Raw genomic sequence first — 16,541 nt, 5'->3', positions numbered from 1 at the left:
GTTTTATATTGTACATAAATTCATTTCAATGTAACATTTTAATTTCACTTCCAATGACCTTCTCGATTGAATAATGACGTGTCTAGACATGTTCACTTTAGTGGGATAACACATCACAGGAGCAGGGCTGGCCTCCCTTGCATATTCACATTGCCAGGGAATCCAATTTGTTTCAGAGATTTCTCTCTTTTTAAACATAGTGATGACGTTCTCTCTCTCCTGCTTCTTCCGCTTTAGTTCACAATATCTTTGTTGTTTCATGACTGTATGTTTGTGCAACTCCCTTATCTCAAAATATAGTATTATAATCTGAACCACTTAATCAAGATCGCTTCTCATACAATCTAGTCCCTGGACCTTTTCATATACAATGTAGTAAGTAAGGTAAGCAACCCCCTCATCCAATAAAACTCACCAGGAGTGACTTGGACTGTTGCTGGCTTGCTCTTGATCCCGCCTTTTTCAGCCACTAATGTGATGTCATACAAATGTCCCGGGTCCAAACCGTCAATCTGGGCAGAGTCCCTCTCAGGGGGCAGGGTCAGGTCTTGTCTTCCCTTGGCTGTTCCGTCTGTCTGATTGGGTGTAACAGTTAAGCGATACCTGTCGATGTCTCCTTGCGATTGTTCCCATTGGACAACGGCAGATGTTGTGGTTGTCTTCACAACTTGAAGGTTTGTGGGACCAGAGATAACTGGGTGAGGGAAAAGCAGTTGTGGGGGGGGGGGGGGGGGAGAACAACTTAGCATTTATGTCTATCGATAACCGAAGTAGCAGATGATCATGATAATAAGGGGATACAAAATAGGCTTTCCTGACTCACGAGTGGTGAATTCTGCTGTGCTCTCAGCGCCCATTCTCCCATCTATTTCTCCATTGATTGTCACCGTGTACGCCTGCCCGGCCGCCAGGCCTGTTTGGGTGTAGGCCGTGAGCTTGCCTCCAACCTGAGATGTTATCTGTTGATCGCCCTCTTTCTGTGTGGCACAGAAAATGATCAAGTCAATGTTAGAACAGATATCACGAGGATTGATAATCCCTTTTCCTTCACAGGCCTACTGGTATTTCAGTTAATTTGTTAAAGTAACTGTAGTTAGAACCTGTTAAAGATGATATGGAATGGGTGCATGTATGCTTACCAGCAGGGGGAGTAGGCTGATTTACAAATTCTGTCATGCTGAGCCTACTCTCTAAAATTAGTAACTGGACTCATATTTATTAATGATCATATTACTATTTTCTTGGCACTGAGATGAACAGCCTCATATTCCAATGATGTAGTAGTAGTAGTATTGTGAAAAGAATAAATGATTAACGTGTCAGGGGGGAATCCAGGTGATCACTAAGCTTTGAGAACTGTTGTCAACCTTTCACGTTCCAACTCTCACAATTTCCTTCATTGATATGTGATCATTTGAGAAACCAACTGAGGAAATATGCTATTAAAACCCGAAACAGTATCAGGTTGTTATTCTTCAACCTATGTGTTGGAAGACGACCATTATTTCCATTCATTTAAAAGCAGTAGTTTCAGGTTTTACTCAATTACTCCAATATGGGGGTGTTCTCCAAGGTTTTTCACAATGGTGTAATATATTCTCTCATATGGGAAATGGAGCCCAGCTGGGTTGCCAGGTTGCCCAGCGTTGACCTACAACAGAGTGCGTATGTGATATGCCTCCAGTTTTGAGCGTGTCATTGTGCTTTATCTTGCACAATGTGGGGTTTGTGTCCTGTTTAGTCTGCGTGTGTTGTTTATCTGTAAACATGAGAGATGAATGTGTATCTCCCTCATTCATTCCCTTCCGCTCTGTCACAGCTGCCGACCAGTGAAGTCATTTGTCTGGCCAGGGCCATGTTTTTGACAGTGTTTACGGTTGCCCTAGCAACAAGCATCCCACATCTGCATCTTTTCTTCTCCCTTGCTGTCCACTCTCTCTATCTCCCATTATCCTTCCCTTTCCCTAACTATTGTTGCTATGACTTTGTCCTTTGACTCTCCTATGACTAGTTTAATTTATTCTCTTTATAAGGATATCCTCCCTTCATCCATATTTCTTCTCACACCTACCAATGTCATGTACGGAAAATAGGCTGTTTCCGTTGCTGTTTTGCGGTGAGCTTTTGGAATGCATCCTGGTGCTGATGCTGTGGCCAAACTTCACTCTAGTAACCTCCAATAGTCTCTGTTTTTCACAACAACAACAAAAAATCACTCTTTTTTTTCCGCCCGGAAACCCCTTTATGAAGAACAACAATCTCATTCACACATTGAAAGAGTTCCATTAAGTAGGAAAAAGAGTGTGGTTTAATCTTGTTGCACTTCCCTACTTTTGGTTGTCATTAAGGTGCTTCTCTTTGTTTCAGTGTTGGAGATTAAACTTTTACAGACATGGATACAGCTTCTCTAGAGTGCGTGTGGACTACTGTAATAGCAAGGTCCAACAATATGTGCATGATGAGTATCAATCCAGTTTGTCATTGTGTACATCTGACATCACTCCTCTGTGCAGGTTGGGAGCATATGTTCTATTAAAGGTCCAATGCAGCCATTTATATATTAATATCAAATCATTTCTGGATAACAATTAAATACCTTACCTTGATTATTTTTTAATTCAAATGGTTAAAAAGAAACAAAAATAGCTCCTTCGCAACAAGCAATTTCTCAAGCAAGATTTTTGCTAGCACTGTCTGGGAGTGGTCTGAGTTGGGAGAGAAACATTGAAAACTAGCTGTTATTGGCAGAGAGGTTTGGAACTCTTTCTTATTGGTCTATTAGCTAATTTACCGCCTGGTGATGTCACAAAACTCCATCTCACCAAAACAGGCAAAAATTTCAGGCAGCCTTTTCAACCAGCTCTTACACTAAAAGGGCATTATCATCATTTTCTAAATTGCACAGTATTATTCCATCCTCATAATGTTGAAATATATATAAAACACAAGAAAATCAAGTTTTTGACTGCACTGGGCCTTTTTTAAGGCACAATTACAGTGGGAGACCTCACATGGCCCGGATATTGTATTAGATCATCACAATGCATGTTCTTTATACATAGTGTCCAGGCTACTGTATGTTTACTGAACTTGAACTCAATAGGAAGTTATTCTGTAATGCAAATCAGCGAAACACTAATAACATCCTATACTCAAAACATGGAGTACAAAGGCAGCTTTGAATACAATTGGTAGCATATGTCTCTGTGAATCCACTGGAATTCACTTATTGCATCGGTTAGCTACCTTTGATATTGGATACTGGATGTGCTCTTTTTAGTCCACTGATTGATACCATGAGCTGCTGAACAAATTTTAATACAACAACACACTTATGTCATGTTATGATGTCCCGTCATATGTTTTACATTTTATGTAATGCTTTTATAGTCATTTTCTATTATTATTATTATTATTTTATATTGTATCCTCCATTCTGTGGTTACTATGGCTGTGAATCCCAACCATATAAGCTAAACCAGTATAGAAGTATATCAGCTGAAACTAGTATCTACTGTAGTGACAGTTTGTTAACACCAAACATCATTAAACAGGAACTGGAAAAATGTCCACGGCTATGTCTTTTTGCAAAGCGTTTGAATATCTGCACTTTTACATGATCTATAAACCTCGCTATGTACTCCAACAGTCCACTAAAGTGTTTTACGCAGTGAAACAATGGTTTTGCCATTTTAAAAGTCTTTCAAGGCTGAGTGAAATTAATGACTGAATTTAAAATAGGAAAACACAGGAATCGTGAGTTAAGAGGGATTGAGAGTCATCTGTTTCTGACATGGTCTGAGACTCCCCTGCCAGTAACTTCTGTGATGGACCTCTGCTGCTCAGCTGTCAGACTGTGGTGTGTTATTGTTCCCAAGATCAATCTTTGCATTGATTTATTTGGCATAGAAAACGAAGGGCTCTCTATTCAGTCCATATCGCTGAAGTTCAACGTTACAGTGTAATTGAAATTTAAAGGCAATGTCCCGGCGTTAGCGGAGACTGCATCCACGGTAAAAGCTATGTATATCGGCTCAATTGGAAATTACCTTTAAATGACCTTACATATTATCCACTAATGGCAAATAAAGGCAGGCAAATGTAACACTTATCTACCTACTCAGAGCATGTGCTGACATTTCCAACCTCTCCCTGACCCAGTCTGTAATACCTACATGTTTCAAGCAGACCACCATAGTCCCTGTGGCCAAGAATGCGAAGGTAACCTGTCTAAAAGACCATCACCCCGTAGCACTCACGTCTGTAGCCATGAAATGCTTTGAAAGGCCAACACCATCATCCCAGACACCCTAGACCCACTCCAATTTGCATACCACCCCAACAGATCCAAAGATGACACAATCTCTATAGCACTCCACACTGCCCTCTCCCACCTGGACAAGAAGAATACCTACGTGAGAATGCTGTTCATTGACTATAGCTCAGCGTTCAACACCATAGTGCCCTCCAAGCTCATCACTAAGCTCAGGACCCTGGGACTGAACACTTCCCCTCTGCAATTGGATCCTGGAATCCTGACAGGCTGCCTCAAGGTGGTGGGGGTAGGCAACAACCCATCCGTCAAGCTGACCCTCTAGACGGGGGCCCCTCAGGAGTGCGTGCTTAGTCCCCTCATGTACTCCCTGTTCACCAATGACTACATGGCCGCACACGACTCCAACACCATCATTAAGTTTGCTGACAACACAACGGTGGTTGGCCTAATCATCGACAACGATAAGACGGGCTGTAGGGAGGAGGTCAGTGACCTGGCATTGTGGTGCCAGGACAACAACCTCTCCCTCAACGACAGTAAGGAAAAGGAAATGGAGGGCTGAGTGCGCCCCCATCCACAACGACGGGGCTGTAGTGGAGCGGGTCGAGAGCTTTAAGTTCATCGGTGTCCACATCACTAAGGAATTATCATAGTCCACACACACACCAACACATTTGTGAAGAAGGCACTCTCGATGCCTCTTCCCCCTTGGGAGGCTGAAAAGATTTGACATGGACCCTGAGATCCTCAAAACTTTTACAGCTGCACCATTGAAAGCATCTTGACTGGCTGCATCCCCACTTGGTATGGTAACTGCTTGGCATCCGACCGCAAGGCGCTACAGAGGGTAGTGCATATGGCCCAGTCCATCACTGGGGCCGAGCTCCCTGCCATCCAGGACCTCTACCAGGCGGTGTCAGAGGAAGGCTCCTAAAATTATCTCTGCTACTGCACGGCAAGCAGTACCGATGCACCAAGTCTGGAACCAACAGGGCCGTGAACAGCTTCCACCCCCCAAGCCAAAGGCATAAGACTGCTAAATAGCTAGTCCGGGTAGCTATTGGTTAACTATATAGCTATCGAATTGAACTCTTTTGACTCATCACATACAGTACACTCCTGACACTATTTATTATCTATCCGGTTGCCTAGTCACTTTATGCCTACCAAAACTGCCTTCAGAAAGTATTCACACCCTTTTACTTTTTCCACATGTTGTGTTACAGCTTGAATTTACAATAAATTAAATTGAGATGTTGTACTACTTATCTCTGCACCTGTACATAGCCCATCTGTAAATAGCCCATCCGATCTACCTCATCCCCATACTGTATTTATCATTTATTTTGCTCCTTTGCACCCCAGTATCTCTACTTGCATATTCATCTTCTGCACATTATACCATTCTAGTGTTTAATTGCTATATTGTAATTACTTCGCCACCATGGCCTATTTATTGCCTCACCTCTCTTATCCTACCTCATTTGCACATGCTGTATATAGACTTTTCTACTGTATTATTGATTGTATGTTTGTTTATTCCATGTGTAACTCTGTGTTGTTGTATGTGTCTGCTTTGCTTTATCTTGGCCAGGTCGCAGTTGCAAATGAGAACTTGTTCTCAACTAGCTTACCTGGTTAAATTAAGGTGAAATTTTAAAAAATAAAAAAATAAAACATCTACACACAATAGCCCATAATGTCAAAGTTGAATTGTGTTTATATAACATTTTAGAAATTAATAAAAAATGAAAAGTTGAAATATCCTGAGTCAAATAAGTCTTCAACCCCTTTGTTACGGCAAGCCGAAATAAGTTCAGGAGTAAGAGTTTGCTTAACAACTCACATAATAAGTTGCATGGACTCTGTGTGCTGTAATAGTGTCTAACGTGACATTTGAATGCCTACCCTAATTCATCTCTGTACCCCACACATACAATTATCTGTAAGGTCCCTCAGTCGAGCAGTGGGCTTCAAACACAGATTCAACTACAAAGACCAGGGAGGTTTTCCAATGCCTCGCAAAGAAGGGCACCTATTGGTAGAAACAGACAGACATTGAATATCATTTTGAGCATGGTGAAGCACTCTGTATAGAGTGCATTCAGAAAATATTCAGAGTCCTTGACTTTTTTCAATTTTACAGGTACAGCCTTATTCTAAATTTAAGGTACAGCCTAAATGTACAGGTACAGCCTTATTCTAAATTTAAGGTACAGCCTAAATGTACAGGTACAGCCTTATTCTAAATTTAAGGTACAGCCTAAATGTACAGGTACAGCCTTATTCTAAATTCAAGGTACAGCCTAAATGTACAGGTACAGCCTTATTCTAAATTTAAGGTACAGCCTAAATGTACAGGTACACCCTTATTCTAAATTTAAGGTACAGCCTAAATGTACAGGTACAGCCTTAATTCTAAAATGGATTAAATCAATACACTTTCTCGTCAATCTACAAACAATACCCCAAAATTACAAAGCGAAAACAGTATTTTAGAAATATTTGCAAATTTATAAAAAGCTAAAAATACTGAAATACCTTACTGGCATACAGTTCAAGTTTTGATTTGATTTGAGATGATTTGATTTGAGATGTTCGATCGGTTCAAGCCCGGACTCTGGCTGGGCTACTCAAGGACATTCAGAGACTTGTCCCGAAGCCACTCCTGCGTTGTCTTAGCTGTGTGCTTAGAGTCATTATCCTGTTGGAAGGTGAATCTTCGGCCCATTTTGAGGTCCTGAGCGCTGTGGAGCAGGTTTTCATCAAGGATCTCTCTGTACTTTCCGCGTACATATTTCTCTTGATCCTGACTAGTCTAGCATTCCCTGCCATTGAAAAACATAACCACAGCATGATGCTGCCACCACCATGCTCCACTGTAGGCAGTGGTGTAAAGTACTTAAGTAAAAATACTTTAAAGTACTACATACAGTTGAAGTCGGAAGTTTACATACACTTAAGTTGTAGTCATTAAAACTCGTTTTTCAACCACTCCACAAATGTCTTTTTAATAAACTGTAGTTTTGGCAAGTCGGTTAGGACTTCTACTTTGTACTTGACACAAGTAATTTTTCAAACAATTGTTTACAGACAGATTATTTAAATTATAATCACTATATAACAATTCCAGTGGATCAGAAGTTTACATACACAGCTTGGAAAATTCCAGAAAATTATGGCATGGTTTTAGAGCCTCATTTACATAATTTGAGTCAATTAGAGGTGTACCTGTGAATGTATTTCAAGGCCTACCTTCAAACTCAGTGCTTCTTTCCTTGACATCATGGGAAAATCAAAAGAAATCAGCCAAGACCTCAGAAAAAAATTGTAGACCTCCACAACTCCTCGGGAGCAATTTCCAAATGCCTGAAGGTACCACGTTCATCTGTACAAACAATAGTACGCAAGTATAAACACCATGGGACCACGCAGCCGTCATACCACTCAGGAAGGAGACGCGTTCTGTCTCCTAGAGATGAACGTACGTTGGTGCGAAAAGTGCAAAAAGGTACAGGGATTGGACTGCTGAGGACTGGGTTAAAGTCATTTTCTCTGATGAATCCCCTTTCCAATTGTTTGGGGCATCCGGAAAAAAAGCTTGTCTGGAGAAGACAAGGTGAGCGCTACCATCAGTCCTGTGTCATGCCAACAGTAAAGCATCCTGAGACCATTCATGTGTGGGTTGCTTCTCAGCCAATGGAGTGGGCTCACTCACAATTTTGCCTAAGAACACAGCCATGAATAAAGAATGGTACCAACACATCCTCCGAGAGCAACTTCTTTTGGGATTCAGTTCATTTATTTGCATGGCAAAGAGGGACTTTGCAATTACTTGCAATTCATCTGATCACTCTTCATAACATTTTGGAGTATATGCAAATTGCCATCATACAAACTGAGGCAGCAGACTTTGTGAAAATGAATAGATCTGTCATTCTCAAAACTTTTGGCCATGACTGTATATAGTCAAGTTATCGTTACTCGCTGTGTATTTATTCCTCGTGTAATTTTTTTTTTAAATAAAAAATATTTCTCTTTTTTTCTATCACGAAGCATGTGACAAATACCATGATTTGATTTGATTTGATTAGAAGCCACAGAAGTCAATGTCTTTTTCCACGAGAGGTTTTTATTTACTCCATGCCACCATTGAATTCCCTTGGGCTTTCAGGGACATTTTAGGCAAACGATTTGGGGATTTGTCATGGAAATAACACACCACCGTGACCTTTTCAACATTTGCCCCCAAAACAAGTCTTAAAACCTGGAATGAGAACCGGGCTTCCTGCCATGAGAGCAACCTTCTGTTCATTTTGGTGACTGTTCATTCTCAGCTAATACATCTGTTGTCTAACAGTTGTTTCTCAAGTTCAGTTTACTTTGTGCTTTAGTTAAGACCCAGACTCACAACTTCATAAGAACTTGTGAATAGAGTGTGTAGGGTGTTGTTACCTGGCTGGCGAAGGTGACGTGGTAGGTGTCATACTGGACTGGAGGTGGGGTCCAGAAGAGGGTGACAGAGGATTCAGTGACATCCTTGGTGTTGAGCTGGGACACACCAGACATGGCTAGAGGGGGGTAGGTGCTTAGTTCCAGTTATTCAAGCCAACAATGTCATGCAATGTTTACCGCGGAATTGATTTTAAAGGCAATAAGGCCTCCTTTTGACCAGCTGTCACATTTCCCCCATTTATCTGTAAAGTCAATGTAAATGTAAGTCCATGTGTAAGTAACATCAAGCTGCAACATATGGTAGAGGTCTACATACAGTCATTGAACGCGTAACATTTATAACAGTATGTCGACTTGGATAGAAGTGAATACTATATTTCCATTTGACTCATTTAGCAGACACTCTTCTCCAGAGTGACTCACGGGAGCAATTAGGGTTAAGAGCCTTGCTCAAGGGCACACCGGCAGATTCTTCACCTAGTCAGCTCAGAGATCTGAACCAAGCACCTTTCGGTTGCTGGGCCAACGCTCTTAACCGCTAAGCTACTTGCCGCCCTATATGCCACACTGACTGAACACTGATGTATTAGTACTGCCCTCTGGCTAACACAGTGTGCCCTCTGTTTCACTGGACAATATAAAAGCCAAATACAGCCGAGAGTGTTTTATGGAGAATATTTGGATGACTTACCGGTGCCACAGTCAGCTCCAGTGAACCCAGCTTCACACTGGCTACAGTCCGGGACGGCGAAACCACGGCGACACACACACCTCCCCTTCACACAGCGCCCTTTGTTGCTGCAGTTATCGGGACAGCCCTTAGCGGCGCAGTCCTGTCCGCTGAAGCCCACTTCACACATGCACTTCCCGTTCACGCACCTTCCCTTGTTGCTGCAGTTATTGGGACATGCTTTGGCGGAACAGTCTGGCCCCGTAAAGCCGCTATCGCAGACACACTGGCCGTTCACACATTGCCCCTTGTTGTTACAGTTACCAGGGCATGCCTTGGTGGAGCAGTCGGGCCCTGTGAAGCCAGTGTTGCACACACACTTGCCGTTCACACATTGCCCCTTGTTGTTACAGTTACCAGGGCATGCCTTGGTGGAGCAGTCAGGCCCTGTGAAGCCAGTGTTGCACACACACTTGCCGTTCTCACATTGCCCCTTGTTGTTACAGTTACCAGGGCATGCCTTGGTGGAGCAGTCGGGCCCTGTGAAGCCAGTGTTGCACACACACTTGCCGTTCACACATTGCCCCTTGTTGTTACAGTTACCAGGGCATGCCTTGGTGGAGCAGTCGGGCCCTGTGAAGCCAGTGTTGCACACACACTTGCCGTTCACACATCGCCCCTTGTTGTTACAGTTACCAGGACAGGACTCTGAAGAGCAGTCTGGCCCTGTGAAACCTGGGTCACACACACACTGGCCGTTCACACACTTCCCCTTGTCATTGCAGTTGCCGGGGCAGTCAGACAAACTGCAGTCTGGCCCACTGAACCCTGGGAAGCAGACACACTTGCCATCCTCACAGCGTCCCTGGTCACTGCACTCGTTAGGACACTCGTCTCCCTCCGGCTTGATGGAGCACTCAGTGCCTAAAGCGGGGGTTCGGACAGAGACAAAGAGTAAAACAGTAAGACAACCAGAGTGTAAAAGGAACAACAGAGTGTAAAATGAATATCAGCCCACAGAGAGAAGCACGAGATTGAACTTCACTCAACTTTCTAAACTCTTCCCTGTTAGTTATTAACACTATCTATGTTTCCCTTCACTGTGGCAATTGTGATCGAATCAACGCAATATGAACCACTTTCAATGCAACACAGAGAAGAAGAAAAAAGATGCAAGAACGAATCAGAGTAAGATTCTATTGCGCAAGACTCGGGCCATACTCTACACAGGCCGGTGCGGCATAACCAATCAGAGCTGCAGTAGGCCTATATGAAAATAGATCATTGCCATATATGAATCTGTGCCGTTTACTTTGAACTGGACTGTGTTTACAGCTGTGGCCGTGAGTAGATGCGGTTGTTTCGAGATCAAAGAATTATCTGCATGTAGCCACGTGCGCACATTGTGTTCATATCCTTTACTAGTTAGTGAGTTATTAGCCCAGTTATAGATCATTTGTCGTCATCAATAGGGGACTGATTGCTTCCTACAAGAACATTTCTAGACATCTTTGAAAGCAAGTCAGGTAAAGAGTTTTTTTTTTTGTCTTAAAGGTGCAGTGTTGTATTTTGAGGTAGTCAATAGACATAGGGCAGCATCATTTGTCTGATTCTATGTAATAATGGTATGGGAATAATAATGGATTTTGTTTTGTAAAGTGGTTTCTTGCATCAAACAACACAACAACATTTTCAGTCACCTCCTTGTCTGAAGGACAGGTGGATAAACAGGTTAATGTCAAGCCCTGCATGTTTTCTTTGTTCAGTCTCATGGAATGTAGGCCCACATTGAACACCACACATTGGCTGCTACTGTAGGCGGAAGGATAGAACAGCTGTTTTCATGTTAAAATGTTATGGGATGCATTTTCTCCATTGTTTTTGATGGTAGGCCACTCAGATAGGCCTACGTTATGATCAAGTAGACACATTAGTCTACTTGGACACTGTTAAAACGGTAACTTATAGCAGATACAGCCTCTGTTCACAGTAAACGAGCGCTGGATGTTGCACAGAATGTTCAGAATGTTCAAGTTTGCACTCAGCAGATCTGAAATTTACTCTGTGCCTCCCCCCAAAAAATGTGAAGGAACGTTGCGAGACTGTATATGATATTTTAAACAGATTAGTGGATAAACTATCCCTGCTTTTGCAGAAAGTGTCCCACATTGAGAGAAGGGTGGAGAGCTAGATTGGGAGGATTGTCTGAGATCACATTGGGCACAAAGTTAGAGCTGGACTTTTTTCTATACTTGCTCTGATTGGTCGAACCCATTAGTAGAGTCCTCATTACTCAGGTCAGTTAGATCATAATATGAGCATGGCTGTAGTCTGCCAGTTTTATAAATGTGATCAGGATTGAGGTCAGTAATGGATCGTGTGCGTGTGCGTGTGCGCGCCCAAATTAGAACCAGTTGGGGGATTTCAGCGAGATGAGAGATTCTGTGTAATGGTCAAAACCAGACCAATTTGATCAGTGAGTCACCTGGCAGCAGTCCTACTGTACCTTTGCTCTGCTGGGACGTGCAGCAGCCCCCCTCTGGGCCTCCACACTTCTCCCTCAGGGCAGACACCTCCTTCTCCAGCCTCTCCAGACGGTCTCGCAGGGCAGCAAACTCGGCTTCGCACCCGCCTCCGCACGACCCCGGAACCAGTCGGATCCGATGGGTAAGGACTAGAGGGGAACCAGGCTCAAGGTCCAGTTCCTTTCCCTGGTTCTGACTGGAGTCCCCCTGAACACATGCCTCAGAGATCACCACTTTGATTGGCTGCCCGCCACCCTCTGGCTTTGTGTTCCTGGGTGCCCTTTGACCCCCAGTCTGCAGGCTCTGGGAACCTGATAGGGTCAGGAGGGCAGGGCAGGCGAGGAGCAGGAGGAGGAAGGATGGGACAAGAGGCATTTTGGGTAGGAAGTCGCCTTCAGGTGGAGGGGGAGGGCAATTCACTTAACAAAATTAGTTAGTTATCAAAGACAGGCTGGGGCAGAGGGATGAACTCTGCTGTGGAGGTGCCTACAAGTCAAGGGTTTTTGTCATCAAGGGGTTGCCTTATTCATGTGACTCTGTAGAACCGTCACCACTGTATCCCTGGGAAACAAGACAGTTCAGAATAAACATTCACCTGAATTCATGTAAGCACAACAACTATCACAGTGGCTATAGTGAGCTGGAATAGCCTTCTAGTTGTTTATGGCCCTGTCAACACACCATGTTAGCTTGGAAAAAATGTTTATCTAGAAGAGTAATTCAATATACTCTGTGACCAGTGCGTTCCTATTTTCCTACGGCAACGTGATTGTGGCACATGTGGAACCACAAACTGGTTCTGAACTGTTTGCCATTCGTGAACAGCCCACAGTGAACTGGGCATGGGGTCATCCTCATGCCCAGTTGGTGTTGGTTAAGCTTGTGTTTGGACAGGGTAGAGCCATGCAGGATAATGTGATTTACCGGTGGGACCCAATAAGGTCACTATCCTCATTCCAGCAGGGGGTTTGGATGCAATTGTCTGACCTGGAGCCAGAGTCTCAGTCTGTACCACGTAGGCCAGGGGCAGTGTACCCACAATCCCTCCCTCTCTCACCTGACTGAACCCTAACCAGCCTATCCTCAGTCCTCTCAGGCATTTTTCATACCTGCCCGTGTATCACAATATGGAATGCTATGGCTGCCATATCACCAGCCTAATGCCTCGACCTGCTATCTGTCCAGTAACATGTGCTATGTATTTTCTAAATGAACTAGGTTAAGTCACAACCTACCTAACATCCCCAGAATGTATATGCACAAAAGTGGATAATGTTCAAATGATCTATGCACACACAGTTCAGCTCAAATGACCAGAGTGGTAAAGCATTAAGAGCAGCATAACGTCATAGCACCTAGAGAGTGAGGGAAATAGATAAATATACAGAGATTTTAAAAAATGAGGGGGCAGTAAAAGAGAATAGGAAATAAAATAGCACCAGGAAATGACAACATGTTATTCAATTTCCGGCAGCCTAGAAAAAGCTTATAAATCGAGGCCCTTGGTGGGCAAATACAGTGCGTTCGTAAAGTATTCAGATACCTTGAATTTTTCCACATTTTGTTACGTTACAACCTTATCCCCCCCCCCCCCCCCCCCCCTATCAAACTATACACGATAACCCATAATGACAAAGCAAAAACTGTTTTTTTTAGAAGAAATACCCTTCCCCAGATCTGTGCCTCGACACAATCCTGTCTCAGAGCTCTACGGACAATTGCTTTGACCTCATGGCTTGGTTTTTGCTCTGACGTTTACTGTCAACTGTGTGGACCTTATCTAGACAGGTTTGTGCCTTTACAAATGATGTCCAATCAATTGAATTTACCACAGGTGGACTCCAATTAAGTTGTAGAAACATCTCAAGGATGATCAATGGAAACAGGATGCACCTGAGCTCAATTTTGAGTCTCATAGCAAAGGGTCTGAATACTTATGAATATAAAGTATTTCAGTTTTTTATTTTATAAGAAACATTATTTTTTTTCTAAAAACCTGTTTTCGCTTTGTCATTATAGGGGTACTGTGTGTCGATTGACGAGGGAAAATATTAATTTAATCCATTTTAGAATAAGGCTGTAACGTAACAAAAAGTGGAACAAGTCAAAGATTCCGAATACTTTCCAAATGCACTGTATCTTGTCGGCATGAGGAGACTCACAGACACACATCACTCAGGGATAGATTCACTCAGTCCCTCAGAGCTACACTGCTTCCAGTCCCGCGAGGCTATGTCGCTCAGGGTTTACAATCATATAATATCTCTGGAACGGGGGATACCAAAACATAACACCAGCCTTACTCGCAGTCACAACATACGGCCAACATCACAGAGTGAGCGAGGTAGGAAGGAGAGGATTAAGGCAGAGGAACAGAATACTAAAGTCCACCTAGCTACTACGGTGGCGGTTGCTACTGCGCTAGTTGACTGAACCCAACTCCACGGTGAAGGAAGTTCTGAGGAACTCCACCAACGGAGTTGAGCAGGGGCCAGGCTTTGTGGCTACGGTGCTTACTGCCACCTCTCTGAATGATAGGCTGCATGGTGTTTCCAACTCTCTGTCATTTCCATCCTGGTGTGGAACTCCGTAATAGACTCAAAAGTACTGACATCCTCCAACGGTTTCCTACCTGTCACGGCTGGTAATAAGTCTCTAGTCACAGAAGAAAGGGGTATATTTTACAGCACCTCTGTCTGCAGATGTTTTAGTCAAATGGACTGTGAAGCGTTTCCGATTGCTTTGCATCCTTTTTTTGGTATCTGCATCACCTTCCCACCTCCCCACCTCCCTCCGGCTCTCTCGCCTTTCAAGCGCCCTCAATACACACATTAAAATACACAATGGAATATCAAAACTATTTATGCCGGTCAACACACCTTTTGTAGAGTGGTTTTGGATTGTATAACGGGTAGGGATGGCATGCTTTTGTGCATTGGCACTAGTGACTCACTCTCTTGCATTTGAAGTCTACACAGACACTATGAACGACATCACAGACTTGTGCAATACAACGTTTGCAGGGCCAAAGTCATATGGATTTGATCCTACCTATAACATATTTAAAACCGTTCCCTCGTGTAGTTATTCAGTACTTACACTAATATGTGTTGCTTACAAATGTACATCTAGGATGCCCAGATCATGTACTCCACTCTACTTTTTTATTCATAGAACTAATAATGAATCAATTTCATACTTATTGACATGAATGAACCATCTTTGGCATTTATTGTCAATATACATTTGAGCATAAAAGCATTGCTAATATAAAGTACAAATGCATAGGGCTTACCTGGATACTCTGCCTCTCTCCCTTACCAATGTCTTGTCAGTCAGTCCAAAGCTCCCTCTCCCTGCTCTTGGAAAGCTCTGATTGACTGACCGTGAGAAAGGGAGGGGGGGGATAGGAGAGCGGGAGGGAGGGAGAAGGAAAGAGAGAGGGGAGGAGAGCAGTAACATTTTCTCATACTTCAAGAATTTTTCCTCCCTCTCTCACTTCTCTCCCTCTTTCTCTCTGATGTAATTCTATGTGCTTTACGGGTCCCTTTTGGGCGTTGGATTTCGATGGAAAACATTTTTTGGGATGTTTTGAACAACTGGGCCCAATCTGTAATCTTTTTTTGAACTCATCTTTGTCCTCTCCTTGGACACTTTAGGATGTTAGTGAGACATTCCTGCTTATCTCCCGTTTGCTCTTTTTTGGCAGTTGACAAAATCGGAATGTTTTATATCAGTCGTATTTGCTTCTTCGGACAGTACATTTGCACATACGGCTTGAGGGTGCATCTGTTTTCAGACTTTTGCAAGATGCATCCTCACTGTATTTTCTGTACTCTGTATGGCCATAATAAAAACAGTCAGAATATATAGTTCACTTGTGCTGTGGATGAAATGTGGTTTTGGGCTTTAGGGGTATCGAGGGATTCTGGGAAGTGAAAATATGGAATTGTCTGATGTCTGTCGTGAGAAAAGGGGAGCCATCTCTAACTTGATGTCTTTTATACGTGCATGGTTGAACGTATGTAAAGCTCACAGTAAAGTCAGATGACATAAGCAGATAGCACCATCTATCTACCAACCCATAGCACATCCCCAACTTCATTCATTCTGTTATTCTTACAGTAAACACTCTCGCCTCTTCCAAAAGAATCTCACCCTAACTCGCCTAGTAGAGCTACACTCTTTTCCAACTCCGAAACCATGGAAACGCATCCTTCGTCCCACAATAGTGCGACTCCTCATCCATCCACTCGTCATTGTCCTCCAGACTTTCCCACCTACCGTATCGTCCGCATTCTCACCCCAAAGTAGTTTCTAGTTTTTACAGATGCCGTCTTCCTCACTTGTTGTTACCACTCCCATGTGGTTAATGTTCTTTCCCTTGCAATCTGTGTAGACTACAATTGAAGAGCTCCATTGGCAAGATATTCTGTTGTGGTTAAAACCATCTACCAGGGTAGGGGTCATTCCTTTTTAACATTTTTGATTTCTAGGAATCAATTGAATTTAAACTAATTTGAGTGTTTGCCTCTTTCCCATCCTTCCTCCTCTTCCTGCTCCTCGCTCGGCCCACGCTCTTGACCCCATCAAGTTCACAGAGCCTGCAGACTGG

General features: G+C 43.2%; 1 protein-coding gene across 2 annotated transcripts in view; it reads right to left on the bottom strand.

The window, feature by feature from the left end:
• Positions 1-15,326, bottom strand: part of LOC115128394 (tenascin-X-like) — a 28,044-nt gene extending 12,718 nt beyond the window's left edge. For both annotated transcript variants that reach the window (XM_029658218.2, XM_029658219.2), the window contains exons 1-6: positions 15,222-15,326; positions 11,908-12,487; positions 9,423-10,325; positions 8,732-8,847; positions 824-977; positions 416-694 (exon numbers count right to left, since the gene is read on the bottom strand). In XM_029658218.2, coding sequence (XP_029514078.1) covers positions 416-694; positions 824-977; positions 8,732-8,847; positions 9,423-10,325; positions 11,908-12,301 — 1,846 coding nt within the window. In that variant the 5' untranslated portion in view covers positions 12,302-12,487; positions 15,222-15,326. The remainder of the gene's footprint in view (positions 1-415; positions 695-823; positions 978-8,731; positions 8,848-9,422; positions 10,326-11,907; positions 12,488-15,221) is intronic.
• Positions 15,327-16,541: the final 1,215 nt, after the last annotated feature.

This window comes from Oncorhynchus nerka, linkage group LG4, assembly GCF_034236695.1.
Source record: "Oncorhynchus nerka isolate Pitt River linkage group LG4, Oner_Uvic_2.0, whole genome shotgun sequence".
Taxonomy (NCBI): domain Eukaryota; kingdom Metazoa; phylum Chordata; class Actinopteri; order Salmoniformes; family Salmonidae; genus Oncorhynchus; species Oncorhynchus nerka.
Note: the sequence above shows the minus strand (reverse complement) of the source record. Positions and strands in the feature narration are given on the sequence as shown.